Source organism: Apodemus sylvaticus, chromosome 2 (genome assembly GCF_947179515.1).
Source record: "Apodemus sylvaticus chromosome 2, mApoSyl1.1, whole genome shotgun sequence".
NCBI classification, from domain to species: Eukaryota; Metazoa; Chordata; class Mammalia; order Rodentia; family Muridae; genus Apodemus; species Apodemus sylvaticus.
The window spans coordinates 67,751,249-67,774,558 of record NC_067473.1 but is presented as its reverse complement, the minus strand read 5'-3'; the positions used below and the strand labels follow the sequence as shown (position 1 = coordinate 67,774,558).

Below are 23,310 nucleotides of genomic sequence, written 5' to 3'. Positions count from 1 at the left end.
AGGGCCTCCCTGGAACACAGGTTTTTTTTTTTTTTTTTGTGTGTGTGTGTGTGTGTGTGTGTGTGTGTATGCTTGAACAAACTTGTCAGTACTAGACAGAGCCTGTTTTAAGAAGCAAAACTTCAGTGTGATGGGCTGATTAACTCAGTTTTAACTTTTGAGGAGTGAGTCATTCACTGTTACTGGAATAACATCTGTTTATAAGTCTTGTTCAGCATCCACAAAGTAATAAATATTTGTTACAATTATCACACTAGGTAAGAGCCCCCTCTGTCTCTACCAATGTCTGTTTCCTTTCCTGCATCACTTGCCCCCCATATCTTGTGTTTATCTAGATCAGTGGTTTTCAACCTTCCTAATGCTGTCACCCTTTAATATGCATTTCTTGTGTGATGATCCCCACAATAAAATTATTTTTGTTGGGACTTCATGACTGTAACTTTGCTACTGTTGTGAATCATGATGTAAGTAGTTTTGGATATAAAGGTTTGCCAACTTCTTTTTCTTTGGAGCCCCGCTCCCCCTATGTGTGTTTTTGACCTTCCCAATTCCCATCTTTTTATGTCTTTCTCTTACAGTCTCTCATTCTCAGTCTTTCTTTCCTTACCCAGAATGCATCCATGTAGTATGTCTAAAGTATCTTAGACATACTACAATATTTATATCCAAACTATCCAAACTACAGTCCTACAATATTTATGTAGTGGTCACATAGAGGGCTTCAATTACTTAGGAAGCCTACATACAGATTAACTGTCTTAAACCACTTTAAAAACACTATCTTATAATTCATAAAAGCAATACTCCTTGACATTCTACTTATCTGAAATACCAATATATTTCTCAATTCTTTCTCAATTAATTATAATAATGTAAGGACTGTATGTGCCTTCAAAATTAATGTCTTCAGAATTTGCACTTAAAAGATGTCTTTAATGGGTTGGGATACTTTGATGTTAAGAGTACTTGCTGCTTGTGCAGAGGATCTAGCACATGGAGGCAGGGGTGGTTAGAACAGTAGGGAATCGTTGGGGGGGACTTTTGGGAGGGGGGAAATTGGGAAAGGTTTTACCATTGGCAATGTAAATAAAGAAGATACTCAATAAAAAAAAGGAAAGAAAGAAAGAAAGAAAGAAAACAGACCTAACTCCAGTTTCAAGTGATCCACTGCCCCCTCTGGCCTTCTAGGGCAATACATTCCTATGATGCCGTTTAAGCACAGGTAAAGCACTCATACACATAAAAATACAAATAAACAAAATATGTAAAAAAATTCAAAAAGATGTCTTACTTTGAAGAAATATAGCTGACCTAATGTGATGAAATATTGAGTATATTTGTCCATACATTGTACCTAGAACATGGTAGTTCACTACATATTATATGACTAGATATCAATTTGATTAAAATTGAAAAAACACTTAAGAAGCTATCCACATTCTTTCCTGTGTAAACCTCTCAAGCAAAGGACTAAAATACACTACATCATGGAAAAGAGGAAAAATGGACTTAGCAGAAACCATGCAGTTACTAGTTGTATGACCTTGAAAATACTCCTTCATGCACTGGCTAGTTTTATGTGTCAACTTGACACAGGCTGGAGTTATCACAGAGAAAGGAGCTTCAGTTGGGGAAGCGCCTCCATGAGATCCAGTTGTGGGGCATTTTCTCAATTAGTGATCAAGTGGGGAGGGCCCCTTGTGGGTGATGCCACCTTTGGGCTGGTGCTCTTGGGTTCTATAAGAGAGCAGGCTGAGCAAACCAGTAAGAAACATCCCTCCATGGCCTCTGCGTCAGCTCCTGCTTCCAGTCCTGACTTCCTTTAGTGATGAACTGCAACATGGAAGTGTAAGCTCAATAAACCCTTTCCTCCCCAACTTGCTTCTTGGTCATGATGTTTGTGCAGCAATAGAAACCCTGACTAAGACATTCGTCTTTCAAGACTTTTCCCTCCCTTTGAGGGAAAATAAACAGCACTTACTTTATTTAGGCTGGTGAGGACCAAATAAGATAAAACATAGTCTACAGTGTGCACATTCATGGTGCAGTGAGAACTCAGGAACTTCTACTCATCATCTCTCTTTAGCTGCTCCTTGGACAGCTAACTCATGGCTACAGGAACTTCACACACATGGTCTCTCCATGGTTTGTGGTAGTCCATGAATATTATGTAATTCATTGACCACCACCCTGTAAAAGCCAAGTCTTGATTATAATAATGTAATTTAGCCAAGTACATTTTTTAAGATATTGTTTTCTTCATTCTTTGAGCTACAGAGTCATAAGTTTATTGACGTCTTGTTGTAGATCCTGTTTACTGTATCAAACACACCACATTTTATATGGTGTTATTAATCCATATTTTTATCTGTAGATCAACCTACCAAGGCTAAAAAATATTTATAATAAAATTACCTTCATATTGAACGTATATAGATCCTTCCTTCATCCCGTGTTTTTCCTCCTACTTCCTTTTCCCATTCTACCTTCTTCCTCTTCTTCCTTCCTTCCTCTCTCTCCTTCCTTTCCTCTTCCCTCTCCTTCCTGTCTTCCTTCCTTCTTTTCTTCTCTCCATTCTTCTCCTCTCTAAAACTCTGTATGTCACTCAATCTGATCTCAATCTCCTGGATCAAAAATCCTTTCACCTCAGCCTTTCAAGTGACTGGGTTGTAACTTTTTATTATTTCATATATATTCACATATATATATATATATATATCCTTAATGATTATACATATAATATCTATATCATATCTATATATCTATTTCTAATGCCTTAATGATTATACATATAATATCTATATCATATCTATATATCTATATCTATATATATTTCTAATGCCTTAATGGTTATACATATCATTTACAAAACATTAGCTATTAGGAATAGCTAGTGATTATTTAAAACATGTAGGAGGATGTACAGAGGTTATATACAAGTAATCAACCATTTTATACAGGCTATTAAGGCTTCCATTGATTTGGTATTTTCAGATTGTTCTGGAATCAAACAATATGGGTTTCAAGAAGTGAGGTACACATTGCTGGTTAGTGGTGGCACTCACCTTTAATACCAGCACTTGGGAGGCAGAGGCAGGTGGAGCTCCATGCAATCCTGGACTACAGAGTAAGTTCCAGGACAGCCAGGGCTATACAGAAAATCCATGTCTCAAACAAACAAACAAACAAACAAACAAAGAACAAAAATAATCAAACAAAAAATTAAAAATGGAAAAAAATGAAGCAAACACTTTGATTATTGTTAACTGCATATTTAAACAAGTTAGTGTTACTTTTCCCTACATATTACAGCATGTGTGATGTCAGTACATTAACAAAGACTAAAAACTACAGGTTGTCTGGGAGGAATTTGTGGTAAACTAAAGCAGACAACCTTGCTGGTTTCCATATTAGTGTGGAAGAACCTCAGTGGAAGAACCTTGGATGCTGACACAGGTCCTGTCTCCTTTTAGCTTCTGTGGTTCTGCAGAATCCTGGCCTTTGCTCCTGTCCAACATGCAGCCGCATCCTTAGAGAAGGAGGCTGTGTTCTCTAAGAGCACAGCATGCTTGGCAGCTACTGAGGGCTTAACGGGAGGGCTGTACTTCCATTATTAATACACGAGATACGATGCATGCCTACTTCTGTAGGGAAGAGGAAAATAACGATTTTTTATTTCTATTTCTGTTCTCATCCCCACAGGACACACAGCTAGTAAACACACACAGCATGTTATATTCAAGGTGTAGAGACACTGTATATGCTGGCTAAGGATGCACACTGTATATGCTGGCTAAGGATGCACACTGTATATGCTGGCTAAGGATGCATAAGAAAGATCCGGGAAGAATAAGGAGGTGCCAGAATGTTCCAGAGGGTTTTGGAGAAATCTCTTCCCTAAGAGAGTATCTTCTAGAGCCGAAACCACCCATGTCGATCATCTGTTAGGAATGCTCTCTACTTCTCATTCTGGAAGGTGATGGTTGCTCAGCACAGAGACCATTCTATTCTGGGAGCAGAAGAGCCTCTGCAAGGCGGTTCCCCTTACAGTTACTTCCCCCCCCCCCCAGGACGATGGAGATATCTGCTGCTAAAGATATTCTCATTTTTCAATTGTATTCATTTTTTTATATTGGGCATTAGAGAGTCAGAAAATCTACATCTAGACACAGTAAGATTTATAAATTGTTGTGTTCATTACACGATGATTCTAGTCTTCTGGAGTCACCAGGTAAAGCTGAGGGAAACTCTGAAATTCACATCAGTTTTGAAGAACATATCCATCTCTGTATTCATAACAAGAAGACATTATTGGTAGACAAGGTCAGGTGGAGCTTTGTCCTGGGTTTCAGCTGCCCCTTCCTCTTCTCTGGGGTCTGGGGTGGGGTCATTCCACAGCGCCCCTCCTGGGGTTTGGTTGCTGCCCTATGCAGACTGGACTCCCCCTTGGTGAGCTGCTCCCATTTGCCTCCCTTGGCCTGGGTTCCCTCCCTCCTGATCGGCCCAGTCATGGGGGCTGCCGTGATTTTTGGATGCACCTTCTTAGCATTCTGCCCAGCTTTCACCCCTTTCCTGATCACTGTAGCTGGAGACCTGCTTCTGGTTATCATCCTAATGGCATGAGCCCTTTTCTGGCTTGTCTCCCTACTCTTGGCCTCTGTGGTCTGGTTCATCTTGGTCCATGTGATCAGAAGCATGGCTCCAGTATGGCCTCCTGATTTTGATGCTGCTGTCTCTGTCCTTTTACAGAAAGGGTTCAGTTTTGCCTACTACAAGCTCCTTAAGAAGGCAGATGAGGGCTTAGCATCACTAAGTGAGGACGGAAGATCACCCATCTCCATCTGACAGATGGCCTGTGCTTCTGGTCTGTCCATCAGTATCATCAATGGTGTCTTCTCTTTAACAGTATTTTGGCCAGGTTGGGTGTGGTTGGGATCTATGAAGACTCAGCATATTACTTCCTGAGTTCAGCCTTTCTAACAGCCATGATCCTGCTCCATACCTTCTGGGGAGTTGTGTTCTTTGATGCCTGTGAGAGGACACTGTACTGGGCTTTGGGCCTGGTAGTCGGGAGTCACCTTCTGACATCAGGACTGACATTCCTAAACCTCTAGATTGAGGCCAGCCTGCTGCCCATCTATGCAGTCACCTTTCTCTTGGGGCTCTGGGCGTTCGTCACAGCTGGAGGCTCCCTCCGAAGTATTCCAGTGCTGACTGTCTGGATTGATCGCTGACAGATCCATCTGCTTGTCTACTGCCCATGACTGAACCCAGCCCCAGCCTGTGTCCATTGTACTCCTCGGTCTCTTCACTGATGTGTCCCGTTTCCTTTCTGGTTTGGTGTTGTTCATTTGTGACCTGTAGTCTCTAAGCTTTCTCAGGAGCAGCCTGGGTGCAGCCAGGCAGGGACTGGTGGGTTTGAATCTCCCCCACCTGGTGGCCCCCTTGTTTACAGGCCTCCCCATGTTTCAGTGCTCTGTATTTACCCTGCCGATGACTCCCCCAGCTTCCCCTCTGCAGGCCGACTGCAGGACACTCAGGTGATGGTGTACTCTGCCCTGCGCATCCCGCCCAAGGACTGAGGGAACATGGGAGACCCCTGGACATGGGTTTCCTCCCGATCCCCTGTGCCTGCATTTCTCCATCTCCAGTTCTGGATGGTGCCGGTTGTCAAGAAAAGGGACCAAGTCTAGCCATGGTCCTGGAGATGAAGTTACTGGGGGGGGGGGGTCAAGGGTATGAGTTCACTTCAGTATCCCCTGCTCAGACTGGACATCTTGGTCTTTTTCTCAAGTCTAAAAAGAACCGTGTTTTTTTTTTTTTTTTTTTTTTTTTTTTTTTTTTTTTTTTTTTTTTTTTTTTTTTTTTTGGTATGATAAAGACCGCCCCCCCCCCCCCCCCAATTCCCTTTTGTTAAGTGGGAAGAGGGAGGAGGTTCGCCCAGAGCGTCCTTAACCTCTGTAGTCTGTGTGTTTGCTCCTGAATCTGCTGATCGCGGCTCATTTCTGCCTATTTTCCCTTTGGTCCCAGGGCCTAGGGAAAAGGAAGGAAGTGCATGGAACTGGTGCTCCGGTAACTCTTAAAGTCCATGACCATCAGCACCCCTCCTTTCCCCAAGGTGAAGTGGAGGGTGCTGTGGAGTCGGCCCACTCCATGACAGTGCCATGGCATTGCAGGACCAGAGGGCAGACACTTTTTCTAGTTTTTAATTGGGGTGTGGGAAGGCTGGGGAGGTTTTCTATCACTGTATTGTTTTTGGTGAGGGTGGGATATTCCATCCTTTTAATCAAGGTAATTGTGATTTTGCCTAATAAAAGGACTTTATAATTGTGGGGGGATAAAGAAATACATTATTTTAAAAAAGCCAAAATAGTCTTATTTCATTTTAAATTTCAAATGATAGTCTAATCATATCAGAAGTATAGTGTGTATAGAAGGTAGTTAATAAATACTTCGTCTGTTTTCAAGATCAGGTTCTCTGCTACCAATAGAACCAAAAATCTTGTGAAATTATATGAAAGTTGTAATATGGGGCAGCAGAAGTTTTCATCATACATAGGCGCACACGTGTATACACACACATACACATACACACATGTTTATTGCTAATAAAGTTTTTTAGGGTAAACATAAAGACTTTTGGATCAAATCAAGATAAAAATGTCACAATAAATAAATCAAAATATAGGAAATTATGCATCTTCTACTTCATGAGCAAGATTAGGCAATGTCAATTTATAAAACTTATCAGAGGGAATCATAAAATTATACAAAACATAAACATATAAAAAGGAATAAAACAGAAAAAAAGCACATCTTAACGGAAACTAGCATGTATCCAAATGAGTACAACTCAGCATGAGGAAATCCAGATATTGCTTGAAAGTTTCAGTTACTTTTGATTGTTTGGATACATGTCTGTCTGTATTTGGGGATGTGCACCTGAGTTGCAGGGACCCAATGAGTCCCACATGAAGCTATTTTCAGTCCTCTGTTATTTAACAGAAGTCACATTTGCACAAAGGCAGTATGAAGTGAAGAAATATGAGTGACATGAAAGACTGAGGCATGGATATTGAGTAGGGTCTTGATCTGTAGGTGGTCAGTCAGAAGCCCAGATCACAGCTCAGGCTTGTCATCACACACTGAAGTCGGGCAGTCTTGTGAACTGATCCTTGAACTCATGAGGTCACATACTGTCTCCTGGTGGAAGGTGTTGGAATCGATCAAAGGACATCCAGCTGGTGTTCACTGAAGCTCAGATTGCTTGGTTTATGTGAAGAACCATCACACATTCAGCATCCATGGTGATGAGTATAAGAATAGAAGATTATAAAATCCACCTTGGTTATCTCTAGTCCATAGTGAATTTGAACATGTGGCCGTCAGACAGTTCTGTAAAGAACAAGGCAGATTATGCACAATAGCACAATCTGCAGTAGTACACAGAGCATGATTATTATTATAACAGGAAGAACCATATAAATGAATGGATGAATGAATGAATGATTGAAATGGCCACCAACAAACTACAGTGGATCATAAATCAAATTGAGTCATTGTTACCAATATTTATTAAGAAGGCAAAGCAAATGAACCTTTCCTGTGGTCTGATATGACATCATGTCTGTCAGGTCCTGTGGTAACCCATGCTAACTCTCATTTGTCTTCTATTTCCCCCCATGAACTACAGTGTTTCCTATACTACATTTAACAATGTTTCTTAGATCATGGTCCATGGACTATCCAGTCAACAAGAAATGAGAGATAATTAAAATTTTGAATGTTGTCCATCCCTTTCAGAACATATATCTTTGCAGGTTCTGCAAGTGATCTGAAGGCACAAAATGCCATTCAGTGAAAAACACTGGACTCTACAGTCCCTAGCAAAGAGTAAACAAGAGTTCTACACATCAGTCTCCATTCTACATGCCAGAGATACTGTGGGGCCACTGTCATATGACTCAAGAACTGACTTCACCCACATGTGACATGCCTATCTTTTCAGTAATTATAGCCTCTGATATTGCACCCTCTTGCAGGAGATGGGAGATTCCACACCAACATATGCCCACCTTGTGAGCAGAGACACCATTATAGCATCTTGCAGCTGTATATCAAGAACTATATATTCTTTTCCCAATAATTGTGAAGTTGCTCTGAAGTCACTCTAAGTGAGATACAATTAACCACAATATTCACTTTAGAAGTAACTATTGTGGAGCTGGAGAGATGGCTCAGCGGTTAAGAGCACTGACTGCTTTTCCAGAGGTCCAGCCAACCACATGGTGGCTCACAACCGTTAGAGCCAGGGTCGTAATGAGATCTGAGGCCCTCTTCTGGTGTGTCTTTGAAGACAGTTAGAGTGTACTCATATATAAAAAATTATTTTTTTTAAAAAAAAGAAGTAGCTTTTGCTAGAACTATGTAAATTTAGAAGTAGAAATGAGTAACGTTCAATACAGTGTTTAGGTCCTGCTGTGTTTAAATTGGATGGAAGCCATCAATCTTTCAAGTGGTATTTGTCCTGCAATCATCATCCAGCTGGTTATAACAATTTTGAATATGTAATAAAATTATGAATGCCCTTGGCTTGGTAGTGGACTGCGTTTCCAAAGATTCTCTGAGATATCCATTCTCACTCCACTCAGAGTTGACTCACCACTCAACTTTCTCCTCAAAGTCTGTCTCTGCTGTCTGCTCATTGCTCCTGTGCTCTGCCATTGCTTCCCAAAATATTTTCACATTTTTGGTAGAGGCTATAATTACTGAAAAGATAGGAGTTCTTATTGTTAGCACATCACTATTTTCACATTTTTGGTAGGGACAAAATACTATTACTAGCTAATGAAGATCTTTTTAGTTTTGAACAATGTGATAGGGTTGGTCAGGGGTATCTTAATTCTTAGATATTGGTTGAAGGTAAGTCTCCATGTTCAATGAGAACTATCTTCATTTTTCACTTTATGATGTCCACATTCCTCCAAAAGTCCAGGGCTTAAAAAAAAACCTTTGTGCATAGGAGTCATCAGTTCAGGGAAAACATCCCCTGAAGTGAGACCCCCTGTTCCATCAGGCCTTGTAGAACCAGTTCAGCCTATCATCATACACAGTAAACTACAAAGATACTGTCATTCACTTAGCATGCTGTTCCTTAAGTTATCTAATCAGTTTATTTAAAAATCTATGATATGGATAAAGCACTATGATAATATATTGCCATGGTTATACTATTATGGTTAAGATAAGAGGGCTTTGGAGAAAAATTATCTGAGGATGTCAAGAATGTACTGCTTTCTAAAGTGTCCATTTCCAATAAAGACCAATACTAGCATGGTCTCCATTTTCTTTATGATGATTAAGCAAAATAATCTATATGCAGTTCTACCAGTATATGGTAAAGGCCACTTAATAAGTAATTAAATAAAATGGTCACCTATTATTTAAACATGTTTCCATTTATATACAATAATTGTTTTCTGTTAATGTCAAATGAAGAACACACATTCTTTTGAACAAGTCTGAGGTTCACCAGCAGGGTGGCATTGAACAGGGCTCTAAACATGAGAATCTTCTTTATCTGTAGGCAGATTTAAAAAAAATCTATGTTTGTTTGCTTGTTTGTTTGGCTTGTTGATTTCTTTTGAGACAGGATCTCTCTGTGAAACTCTGGCTGTCCTGTAACTCTTTAAATAGAACTCCTAGAGATTTTCCTGCCTCTTCCTTCCAAGTTCTGAGATGAAAGGCATGTCCCAGCAGTCTATTGCTTTTTAAAATTCCCTCTTCTTCTTTTATTTTTTGTTAGGTGATGATTTTTTTAAGTTTTATTTATTTATTATATGTAAGTATAATGTAGCTGTCTTCAGACACTTTTTCTTCTCTCTCTGGCCCTGTTCACTATGGCCCAAAGATTTATTTATTTATTATATGTAAGTACACTGTAGCTGTCTTCAGACACGCAAGAAGAGGGCATCAGATCCCATTACAGATGGTTCTGAGCCACCATATTGTTGATTGAATTTGAACTCAGGACCTTTGGAAGAGCAATCAGTGCTATTAACTGCTGAGCCATCTCTCCACCCCAAATTCCCTCTTCTTATTCCTAAATCTCTTGTTTTAAATCTGCTCCTTTACTCAGTGCAACAAACTAACTCTACAACCTGTCAGTAATTTTTATTTGAAAGTAATACATGCCATAGATAATGGCTAGAAACCTCCACATAATTCCTGGCTTGTTACAGTGTAATTGTGGGAACTGTCACTTGTATGATGGGTTTCAGGGCAGGTCACTGTGTTTGGATATGGCTTGCTTTTCTTTGGAATCTTATACTGTCAGGTCATTTAATTAGATTAAAAAATTTAACAGATTCAACTAAATGACTCAGAGAATAATTTAAGTATTGTTTAATTTCACAGCTAATTAATTCAACTAAAAAGAAAAATTACATCGGACAAAACTTCATCTCCTAGGAAGCTAAGGAATACAAGGCTACTAGTCCTGCAGGTTAGGAGGAGATTCGGATCTCCTGTTATTGGACATGATAACAAGATAGTGAATATTCCTGGATTTAAGAAATAATTGGAGATTAAGACTAGAGGAAACTACCAAGGCTTGTGGTGTGAACACCACACCAAACAGGGATGGCTTTCATTGCCCAGTACCCTCCTGAGGGCGCCCTTGACCTCAGCATTCCTCAGGCTGTAGATCAGGGGATTTAGCAAGGGGTTGAAAAAACTGTAAAACAGGAAAAGGATCTTCTGCTGCTCCTCTGGGTGCTGGGATTTGGGGGCCATGTACATGACGATGGCGCTGCCAAAGAAGAGCCCTACCACACAGAGGTGGGAGGAACAGGTAGAGAAGGCCTTTCTGCGGCCCTCCCCTGACTGGATCCTCAGGATAGTCACCAGGATACGTGTATAGGAGACTAGAACAAAACACAGAGGCCCCACTAGAGTGAACACACAGGCTGCAAAGATGACGACTTGATTGAGTGTTGTGTCAGCACAGGCCAGCTTGAGGACGGACAGGATTTCACAGAAGAAGTGATTGATTTCATGAGGTCCACAGAAGGGCAGCCTTAGGATGAGAGCTAAATGGACCAGGGAAAGGAGAAAGCTAATTATCCAGGAAACAGCAGCCAGGATGGTACACACTCTCCAGCTCATGATGACAGTGTAGTGTAGAGGGTGGCAGATGGCAACATATCGATCGTAGGACATCACCACAAGGAGAAGACATTCGGTGATAGCAAATGTCAAAAATAGATAAGTCTGTGTCATACATCCAGCAAAGGTGATGGGCCTGGTCTCATCCAAGAGGTTTATGAGTGTCTGCGGCACTGTGTTGCAGGCATAGGCCATATCGACAATGGCCAGGTGGGACAGGAAGAAGTACATGGGAGTGTGGAGTCTGGAGTCCAGGCAGATTATTGCAAGGATAGTCCCATTCCCCAGTATGGTCAAAGTATAGAAGAGAGAGAAAAGTAGAAAAAGAACTAGGTGAATCCTCGGGCCAAGACAGAATCCCAGCAGGACGAACTCTGTGACCATGGTCTGATTTTCCTCCATTTCACTATGAAAGAGGATACAGAAAACTGAGACTCAATTCTTATAAAATATGGCTTTATCATTTATCTCATATTTTAGCAATATGAGAATAATATCAGTAAACAACAATAGGATGTATTCAATCATGAATAAGTTAATGATATATTATTAGAAAGTTGTGTACAAACTATACTTTTAACTAACTTCCAACTTTTGGAAGAGTACTACATTGACAGTGCATACTTAGACTAATTGGCACTGGAGAAATTACAAAGTAGCAAACTTTACATACAAAACAATTGTGAAACATACTTTGTCTTGGAGTTTTACCCCTGCAAGGATATAAAGGAGTATTGGAATCAAACATCACAGCAACTTGAAATGAACACAAATCAAGTAGTTAAAAAACTTTTAAAATGAGAATAATACCAGAAAAGAAAAAAATTAATTTGATAGAATTTACGTTTGTTAAGTGTCTAATTCATAGCTCAAATCTAGAGATTGTTTATATAACTTCACTTAAAGAAAGTCATAAATGAACTCTTTTATGATTAAATTGTATGTTCATCAAGTGAACATTTAACAGGTAAAAAAATTCAGGGCCTTTGTGGAAGACAAGTTGATGCATCCGTAGAGTTTGAAACAGTGGTGGGAATTTTATATATTGACAATAATACACGATGTGTCCTAGTGTATTTGTTTGTGTGTATCTATCCAAAATATGTATCATTGCCTTGAAATTTAGACAATAACCAATGTTTGGATATTTTGTGGCTAATCAAATGTGATATTCACAGAATTATCAATACATTCCAGGAAAATGGAGTAGATTTTTTGTTTCATCAAATGTATTACCATCCAGACTCAGTGTTTGAGAATTCTTATGTATATTTAAGGATTTGGAAGAGTGCTTGGTAAGAGCCTATATGAATACTCTTGTAGGCAAATTTCTCATATACTATTTATTCAGATCTCTCTATGCTTTCTCTGAAAAAAAAAATAGCATAGAACAAAAATAAGGAAGAAATGCACTGATTTTCCTGTTAATCTATTTCCTTGTATTTGTAATATACTATTTGAAATACAAAGAACGAGGATTTAAAATTTAAAGTGTAAAAACATTAATCTTGGCATCAATAACTATACATATTTCAACTTTGCCATAAATAGCAAGAGAAATCACATTGCTTTGGGCCAATCTCTAGTTTAATTAACATCAGTAATAAAGGAGATTTAAACAATGTTTCCCAAGGAAATTGGTGTGACAAACCGAATTTTATTCTGAGAAAGACACCCATAAAATAGACATACAACTGATGAGAATAACAAGGTAGATGTGGAAATAAGACTACATCCGCAAAAACAGAACAGGAGAGTACAGATAGGGCCATCTGAAAGCTTGATGTTCCATGTATTCTCCTAGATGTGTGGATGATGGATTTAAACAACTCAAGAATTCATATGTAGACAATTTCATGAGCTATTATGTGGAGGCACAGTGCAAAATGAAGGCAGGAGTTGTGTTTGGAGTGTAGAATTTGGGCAAGAAATGAGCTATTTGGCAGTGCTTAAGAAATGACATCTGGGGAAGGGAAAAGTGAACCAGTTGGAAGAAAGATGCTAGCCACCTGATGGATGTCTGTGGTCTACATGTGTGGCTTTGACTGTTTATCAGTAATGTTAGTGAAAAATGATCTCTGACTAGCTTTTCTTACTCTCGTTTTAAGTTCCTCAGCAACTGTCAGGGTATAATTTCTTTTCTTGAGCAGGCATCTCTGTAGAAATGGAATATACAATTAGCAAAATCCTCTGCAAACATTTCGGTTACATTTTAAACTTCAAATAAGTAAGATTTCAACATTATGGCTTATGCCTTATCCTCTTGTGACTTGGCATAGCATGATGCTGCTGTTGAAGGAAATTTGGTCTAATGTCTGGGGACCACACATTAGACCATTAAAAACCCTTTATGAAAGACCCTGGAAAAGAAAAGCTGTTGGTGATGGTAACAGATAAAACACCTATTTTTTTAATAAGCAAATGGCCAAATCAGTTTGACAAAAAGTTATCTAAATAATATATATTTAAAACTGCATATAATGATTTAAAATTAGGGTAATTATAAGCTAGTCTGTTGTTGACAAACTATGTACATTAAAATTTAAAACATGGGGCATAAAGTTAAATTTTAACACATGATATATAGAAAAAACACACCAGCTTGTAAATTTTTTCACATCAAAAAAATTACAGATATGTTTGATACATTAGGACCCATTTGGTATAAGTTGCCTATTGTTTATTATAAAGTTGTAGAGCAGGTTTGCTTCTTTTTTATATCTGGCAATTGACATATATTTGATAAATAGCAAATAAATGCAACAAATGAATAAACTACTACCTTTTGTTGTTTTAAGAGATATTGTTTCTTTTAGAATAAAGTCTCCTCTAATTACTCTAAATTCAGTCCTTCTCCCACAGGAAATGGTTATTTAATATAGAAAAACATCATTGCTGGGATTTATATTAAAGTAAGATCTTTAAAATGGGATAAGATCACTTAAAGGGTTCACAAAATGTTAAGCACTTGAATTTAGTATATATTAATCTGTGTAATTCTTTTCATTTGAATTCAATGCAATGTATCTAAAGTTAATTAAAACAATCGATTAGAAACCAAATATTACATTTCCAGGGGCCACAGGGATGACTTCACTTTGAAATATGTTCCAGTTATAAGTCTAAATTTAAAGAATTATTGTGATATTATACATTAATCTATGTATATGTGTATGACATCAGAAATTAAAAGTTGTCCAACTGGTATGGTTAATAAATGATCTAGTTCCTCTAAAACACTAAAAGAAGTATCTCAGAAGGAAGGCATTTCTTTATACAAAAATAAAATATCATTTGGAATGTATCATATTTTAAAAAGTAAATCTGAAGTTTGATGAACTATCTGTGTCTTTTCTGTGGTAGCAGGCATGGGCAAAGCAACATTCATACAGCCACCCCATTGTTCCTCAGTTGTTCATCTCAACCGCTTACTTGTAACTGCCAAGGAAGAAGCAGTTACTTTTCTTTCTTTCATATTGATGAGATAGGAATTTTGCCAAATTATCATATGGAGTAAGGTTTGATGAGGTAAATGATTTTTTTCTATGCCAGAAAGAACTGCAGGTCAGTCTTATTGGATCATCTCTTCAATAATCTTTGACTGCTAATCATCTGCTTCACGCACTGTGTGTACCCAGCACTGTAGTAGGGTAAAACAGACTGAGGATTGTAACATTATAAGGATGTTTTTACAGAGCTAAGAGAAGACATAAACATGTAAATATAAACATAAACATTTACTAAACAGAAGATTTAAGTAATTATTGAGAATTTCATTCTTTTTTCATTTTCCTATACCTACTGACACCTCATTTCTCTCCCCTTGCCAAAATTCATCCTCTAGATTCTAGCACATATAACATACATGCTTACTTATTTACTATATTCTAGGTACTTGGATATGTCTTGAAAGTTAAATGACATATAAATATCAGACATAAACATAAAATGCATTTGGTTTTTACAGTCCAATGCAATAAACAAATGTATTTTTACAGTACTGAGAGGAATTAATGGAGACTTAAGACAATCAATATGTGTTAATTTCATTGAAACCAAACATCACCCTGCAACATATTCTACTATAATCTTTGTTAAGTAGGAAGGTTATTCTACATATGTCATCTAATGTCACGATCTGGACATTATTATTTGCACAGAATATAAATAAGCATGTATATTTATCATTCATAGAGACAATCTATTTCTCAATCATGATATAGAAATAAAGAGTGGCAGTAACAGAGGAAGAGTTAAGAAAAGACAAGATGCTTCAACTGTCTTGGAGGAATTTGTGGTATTCTAAATTTATTAAACTTTGTTGACTCACACATTAACACCCAAGAATTTCAGAAAAGGAAGAAGCTGGAGGCTGGCACAGGGTCCTATTTCTGCAGAATTTCTGGGGAACTGTAGAGCACTCAGGTCTGCTCTTGCTTGAAATGCAGCAAAATCCTCAGGAAAGGAGATTTTATTCTCTGAGGGCTCAGCCTAGGTGGCAGCTCTTGAGTCTCCTTGGAGGGACGGGACCAGGAGACATCATGCGTGACTACCTCTGTGGGAAGCAAAGACAGAGAAATTATCTCTTTCTTTTTTTTTAAAATTATATTCTTTATTTACATTTCAAATGTTGTCCCCTTTCCTGGTTCCCTGCTCCCCGAAAATCCCAAAAGCCCTCTCCCCTTCCCCTATCAACCCTTCCCCGCTTCCCTGTCCTGGTATTCCTCTACACTAAGGCATCAAGTCTTTCTAGGACCAAGGGCCTCTCTTCTCTTTGGTGTTTAACAAGACCATCTTCTGTTCCTATGTGTCTGGAGCAATGGGTAACTCCTTGTGTACTCTTTGGTTGATGGTTTTGTCCCTGGGAGCTCTGTGAGTACTGGATGGCTCATATTGTTCCTCCAGTGGCACTGTAAACCCCTTCAGCTCCTTAGGTCTTTTCTCTAGCTCCTCCATTGGGGACCCTGTGCTCAGTTCAATTGCTGGCTGAGAATGGCCCCCTTTGTATTTGTCATGCACTAACAAAGCCTCCCAGATGACAGCTATATCTGGCTCTAGTCAGCAAGCACTTGTGGGCATTGATAAGAGTATTGAGTTTTGTAACTCTATATGGGATGGATCCCTGGGTAGGGTAGTCTCTGGATGGTCTTTCCCTCAGTCTCTGCTCCACCCTTTGTCTCTGTATCTCCTTCTGTGGGTATTTTGTTACCCTTTCTACAAAGGACCCAAGTATCCATACTTTGTTTGTCATCCTTCTTGGGCATCATTGTGTCCAACATTGGGCATCATGTGTCTTGGGTATTCCAAGCTTTTAGACTGATATCCATTTATCACTGAGTGCATACAATGTATGTTTTTTTGTGATTGGGTTACCTCACTCAGGATGATATTTTCCCGTTCCATCCATTTGTCTATGAATTTCATTAATTCATTGTTTTTAATGGCTGAATAGTACTCCATTGTACATATATACCACATTTTCTGAATCCATTCCTCCACTGAGGGATATCTCGGTTATTTCCAGCTTCTGGCTATTATAAATAGGACTGCTATGAACATAGTGGAGCATGTGTCCACAGATTCAATGTGATCTCAATCAAAATCCCAACTCAATTCTTCATAGAGTTAGAAAAAGCAATTCTCAAATTCGTCTGGAATAACAAAAAAATCCAGGATAGTGAAAACTATTCCCAGCAGTAAAAGATCTTCTGGGAGAATCAGTATCCCAGACCTCAAGCAGTACTATAGAGCAATAGTATTAAAAACTGTATGATATTGGTAAAGTGACAGGCAGGTAGATCAATGGAATAGAATTGAAGACCCAGAACTGAACCCACACACCTATGGTAACTTGATCTTTGACAAAGGAGCTAAATCCATCCAGTGGAAAAAAGATAGCCTTTTCAACAAATGGTGCTGGCTCAACTGGAGATCAGCATGCAGAAGAATGCGAATTGATCCATTCTTATCTCCTTGTATTAAGCTCAAGTCCAAGTGGATCAAGGACCTCACATAAGACCAGACACACTGAAACTAACAGAAAAGAAACTGGAGAAGAGCCTTGAACACATGGGCACAGGGGAAAATTTCCTGAACAGAATACCAATAGCCCATGCCCTAAGATCAAGAATTGATAAATGGGACCTCATAAAATTACAAAGTTTATGTAAAGCAAAGGACATTGTCAATAGGACAAAATGGCAACCAACAGATTGGGAAAAGGTCTTTACCAACCCTACATCTGACAGAGAACTAATATCCAATATATAGCAAGAACTCAAGAAGTTAGACTCCAGAGAGCCAAATAACCCTATTAAAATGGGGGTACAGAGCTAAACAAAGAATTTTCCCTTGAGGAATATTGAATGGCTGAGAAGCACCTAAAGAAATGTTCAATATCCTTAGTCATCAGGGAAATGCAAATCAAAACAACCCTGAGCTTTCACCTCACACTAGCCAGAATGGCTAAGATCAAAAACTGAGAAGATGGCAGGTGCTGGAGAGGTTATGGAGAAAGAGGAAAACTCTTCCACTGCTGATGGGATTGCAAGCTGGTACAACCACTCTGGAAATCAGTCTGGTGTTTCCTCAGAAAACTGGGCATAATACTGCTGGAGGACCCTGCTATACCACTCCTGGGCATATACCTAGAGGGTTTCCAACATGTAATAAGGAAATTATCTCTTTCCTTGCCATCCCCAATGAAACAAGCAGTTAAGAATCACAGATAAAGAGAGAACTCTGAAACAGCACACATCAGAATCCATGAATAAAGATTGACATTTTTTAATGCCATAATGCCAGTTTTATTATCTTCATTCTAAGATGCTTCTGGGGAACTTGTCAAGAAGTAGAACCAATGGAGTGAACTTTTGGCATCTACTCTGAAGCTCAGCCTCTCCTGGATGGAATCTGGATGCCTTGGTCTGTAGTAGAAATGAGAAGTTAGAACCTTAAAGACTTTCATGATTGAAAGTCACACTCCAAATTGCAGATACTGTGGGAGCTGCATAGGAAGGCAGTAAGAGGATTGGAGGGTTCAAAGACAGGGCACGGTATCCCAGAATGGCCTTTTGGGGACCTATCTTAACCAGTGCCTTTTCTGTACAAACTACTAATGTAGGTCATCGATTAAAAGAAGCTCTCTCACAGCCAGGCTGTGTTGGCACATCCCTCTAACCCTAGGATGTGGGGAGCAGAGGTAGGAGGATCTCTGAGTTTGGGGGGCAGTTTGGTCTAGGGAGTGAGTTCCAGGAGTGCCAGGGCTACACAGAAAGTTTCTGGAAAGACTGGAGTCTCTACTGTATGGCTTCACTTATGAGTTGTTATCTAAATCCATTCTCACTTCTATTTCTATTTCTTTTTATATTAGACATCAGAGAGAGAGAGAGAGAGAGAGAGAGAGAGAGAGAGAGAGAGAGACAGAGACAGAGAGACAGAGACAGAGAGAGACAGAGAGACAGAGACACAGAGAGAGACAGACAGAGAGAGAAAGAAAGAGACAGACAGAGAGACAGACACACACACACACACACACACAGAGAGAGAGAGAGAGAGAGAGAGAGAGAGAGAGAGAGAGAGAAAGAAAGAGAGAGAGAGAGAGAGCGAGCAATTCCATTGAAGTCATTCCAAAATTTATAAAACCAATGAATTCATTACATTGCATTGTAATCCTGTATATCTGGAGTCAAAGCATATACAAAAGGGAGAGCTGGGCGGTGGTGGCACACACCTTTAATCCAGGCACTTGGGAGGCAGAGGCAGGTGAATTTCTGAGTTCAAGGACAGCCTGGACTACAGACTGAGTTCCTGGACAGCCAGGGCTATACAGAGGAACCCTGTCTTGAAAAACCAACCAACCAACCAACCAACCAACCAACCAACCAACCAACCAACCAAACAACCAAACAACCAACCAAACAAACGGGAGAACATTTGTGTTCCCTTACTTGCAGGACATGTTCACATCTACTATTCGTATGTATTTGTGATAAAAAATAATAATTTTTGTTTGTTTTCTAAGATAGGATTCTGTATAGCCCTGGTTCTTTCAGAACTCATTCTGTAGACCAGGGTGGCCTTGAACTCAGAACTCTGTGTGTCTCTGACACCTGAGTGTTAGAATTAAAGGCATATGCCACCACTGCCTAGATGAAAATAAGCACATTTTCAAAAGAAAGCCCAAAATACTGTTCCTTTTAAGAAAAACATTGTGTGTAGGATACAGTCTACACAAATTTTCATCTCCTTTTGTGCCCATATGAACTATAATCAATGAAATCAATCAAGTAAATCTCTGAAAATTATAAATTTTAGGGCAGTAAAATGTGGAAATCAGTATGGCAGTTCCTTAGGAAGCTGGAAATAGATCTATTTCAACATTTAGGTATTGCATTCCTGGAGATATAACCAAAGGATGTTTCACTATACTTCTCAGCCATATGGACTGCTATTTTATCCATAAAATCCAAGAATTTGAAATAACCTTGTACCCCTCAACAGGGTAGTGGGTTAAGAAACCATGGCATACATTTACACAAATGTGGTATCAATTTACACAAAGCATTTTTTGATCTTTCTAGTCAGTTTTTATTTTGATCTTGGGTGCTGGTGCTGAAGATGGCTCTGCCTTGCAGGGAGAGGCTTCACATGAACACATCTCAGGATCTCAGGGTCCCTCCCACTGTGCCACAGTCTGCCCACTCTCTCTGCTCACTTGTCTACTTCCTCCTCCTCGTTCTGTTCTTCCTCTTCCAGTCTTTGTTCATCTACATCGTCTTCCTCCCTGCTTTTGCCTTGCTCTTCTGAATCCTTTTTGTCTTTGTCCTTCTTTTGCTCTGAAGATTCCTTCTTGCCTCTCTGCTCCTGCCTGTATGGTTCTAGAGCTCCTTTCAATGGTGTGATGAATCACTGAAACTCTATCTCTTCCATTGCTGTCAGCACATTACTGGCATTCAGAGTCTTGCGTTTTCTTTTCATTGCAATGTTATTGGCACAGGAATGTAGCACACAGAACGAAGACACTGGCAGCAAAGGAGATGGCACTTCGGGCCAGCTTGGAGATGTTGACACCATCCAGGAGTGCCTCCTTGATGATCCTGGTAATGTCCAAGTTGGGCAGATTTAAGTCCTCGGTCCTCTGCCATTGCCTCCACTGAGGTCTGACCCTTTTTCTCAAGTCTCCTCTTCAGACAGTTCTGGTGTCTTTGCACAATGAAATATTACTCAGCTGTTGAAAAAAAATCAAATCAGGGAATTTACAGGTAAAGAGATGGAACTAGAAAATAATCTTCCTAAGTGAGGTAACCACTTAGAAGACCCAGAAAGAATTGTTACCTGAATATATTTATTTATATGTAGGTATTAGCTGTTGTACATGTGTAAATGTAGAAATACAATGACTCCTAGTAACATTCTGCTTTATTCATAGATCAGTGCCTTGCTCAGCAACCATCAGAGATGCTTTCTCCCACAATACATATGAACCTATACAGAAACCCACAGACAGACATGCAGAAAGTTAGAGACTTTGAAACACTCAGCCCTAAAACAGATCCATCAAACCTCTCTGAGCCTCAGGGCTCAGGAAACCTGTGAAAGTTTAGATGGAAAGAGTGTAGGAGCCAGAAGGGATGAAGAAGACTAAGAAACCAAGACCTTATACACACACAGGAGAGAAGCACATGTAAACTCAGAGGCTGTTACAGCACACACAGGTTCTGCAACAGACAGGGTCCTGGACTTGAAAGGAGAAGCGTCTAACCCAGAAGCAATCTCCAACTGACAAAGACTTGCAAACTAAAATTTAGGTTTCACCAAGGGAGTCTCACTGGGGAAAAAACCTTTTCCGATGGGTAAACCGTATGCCCAGCTGTAAATGCCAACACAAAATGAATGCAATGGAATATTTAGAGGTTCCTTGTCTCATAATATCACGTTAGGGATTTTTCGTTTTGAAATTTTGTCTTTTTATTATTTGTTTTTGTTTTTGTTTCTGTTTTTGTTCTCCTGCCTTTTAAGCATTCCGGTTTTTATGGCTTCTAGTTTTGTATTTTGGTGGGATTCCTGACTGCGTGAGTGAGTGGTGCTTGCTGACTTGTGCCTTTTCTTAGCCTCTTCTGTTTGTTTGTTTTGTTCTGTTCTGATATGTCAAATTTTATTTTATTTTATTATTATCTTTTAGAAGCCTGTATGGTTTCTAATGAAAGACAGAAAGGGAGGCGATCCAGATGATAGGGAGAAACTAGGAGACATAGAGGGAAAGAAAACTATAATCATAATATAGTATATTAAAAAAATCTATTTTCAATAAAATAAAATTAAAAATCCTCATTATTTATACATATCTGCATGCCCATCCATCCGTCCATCCGTCCGTCTGCCTGCCTTCCTATCTGTCTGTCTGTCTATCTGTCAGAAAAGTCATTTTACCCAAAAGGACAAAAAGGTTTGAAGCAAAGCAAGACAAACTAAAAATTTCGTAATTCTAACAGAGTTTCAAGAAATACAAAACTTCAACTACTTCTTTTCTAGTAAATAAGCAAATAGTTATAAGTCTCATACTTACCGTACCAACCGTGCCATCCCTCTTGCCCAACTCTCTTTGAACTGTTGGCCCCCTAACCCGGTGTCCTTGTACTCTGTGACTTTTCTTGAGGAGAAATGAACAATGCTGCTCTACCATACACAGGGCATCTAAGTCTACCTTAGAGAACCAATGAATTATTGGGGTTGCTTACATGAATCAAGATAAGGGTTATTCACAGGTACATGTGTTATTCAAATGCAACTACATTCTTAAAAGCCCACATCAGCATGGGTAAAAACTCTTGTTGTCTCCCTAAGTTCTCTGTTCAATTTACTGGAAACTTGGGTCTTTGAAATGTATTCACAGCAATTGTTGCTACCTAGAAAATCTTAGGAGAGGTCCTGTGAATCTCCTACATCTCTGGAACTTCCTGAGACTTGTGAGTTTTATGTATTTCCTGAGTCTTTTTAGTTCCATTTACTTTCTGAGCCTCCCTTTAAAAGGAAACATTTCAATTTTGAGAAAGTAGCTACCTACACACATCTTGATGGTGTTGACTATCTGGAGAGAGAAAAGGAGGCACACATAAATATTTGAATATACAAAGCCAACAGTACAGCCAGCATTAATTTAAGTAAAAATATTTATATTATTTGATAACACTGATTATTTGATTTCTGTTGACATTTAAATAATCAAGTTAACCTACTATTTAATTGAAAGTAACAATACTCATAAAACTATAATATAAATATTAACTTATAAAAACAAAATAAGAGGGTGTAACAAATACTCAAAATACATTATTGTTGAAAATAAATAAAATATTGTTTTTTAAAAAATATTTTTGAGAATATCATTCAATATATTTTGATAGCATTCTTTCCTTTCTCAACTTCTCCCTTCAGGATAAGAGACCTTCCCTTATCTCTATCCAACTAACTTCATGTTTTCTCTCAACCGAGGAGATTGGTAAATAAACCTCTTCCCACTGTGGGAGGGACACCTAAGGTGTTGGTGGTGTTTCTTCAGGGCAGCATGAGAGAAGTGTTTTGGGTAGAGAATGGTGGAGCAATTCTTCAGTGTGTATCAGTGATTTCGATTTAAAAGGGAATATGTTTATTAGAAATGTTTAGAATCAGGGAGCAAAGGAGGCAGGGTTTGTGATAGGGTTTATTTGTTTCAGCTGTTAGTGTTGTCTTAGCTGAGGCACAGGGCAAGACAGCGTCTTCTATTAGTGGTGATTATGAACACAGTTGTTATGTCTTGCCTAACCTACTTATCTTTACTAAGGGTCATGTTTTTACCTAGCAGTATAAGCAGAAGAAATATGGGCAGCCTATTAAGGCTGTGAACATGAGATTAGAATCCAGGAATACAGTTATTCAGTATGAGGTATAGGTCTCACAATGGGGACTTAGGATTGTTCCATGAAGTGGAAGCATCTTGTGGGACTGAGCATTTAACTCATGCAATCAGACACTCCCAGTATACAGCTAAACAACTCCAGATGTCTCAGTATGAACTACTAAGTATATTAACATAAAAGCAGTAAACAAAAATCACCTTGATTTTTTTCTCTATTGTTGGATAGAGTGTCAGTATCTAGCTCTCAG

At 38.9% G+C, this 23,310-nt stretch overlaps 1 protein-coding gene and 2 pseudogenes across 1 annotated transcript; 1 reads left to right on the top strand and 2 right to left on the bottom strand.

Annotated features, from left to right (window-relative positions):
- The first annotated feature begins 4,509 nt into the window (after positions 1–4,509).
- On the top strand, positions 4,510–5,582 carry LOC127677429 (gamma-secretase subunit APH-1A-like; annotated as a pseudogene).
- Positions 5,583–10,602: 5,020 nt separating this feature from the next.
- Positions 10,603–11,568, bottom strand: LOC127677428 (olfactory receptor 2A1/2A42-like). Its single transcript, XM_052172512.1, has one exon. It carries the CDS (start codon positions 11,566–11,568, stop codon positions 10,603–10,605), a length of 966 nt encoding a protein of 321 aa, XP_052028472.1.
- Positions 11,569–19,878: 8,310 nt separating this feature from the next.
- On the bottom strand, positions 19,879–21,750 carry LOC127677909 (DNA polymerase epsilon subunit 3-like; annotated as a pseudogene).
- Positions 21,751–23,310: the final 1,560 nt, after the last annotated feature.

Excerpts from the sequence above, each read along its gene's own strand:
- LOC127677428 (XM_052172512.1), bottom strand. The coding sequence starts at position 11,568 with ATGGAGGAAAATCAGACCATGGTCACAGAGTTCGTCCTGCTGGGATTC.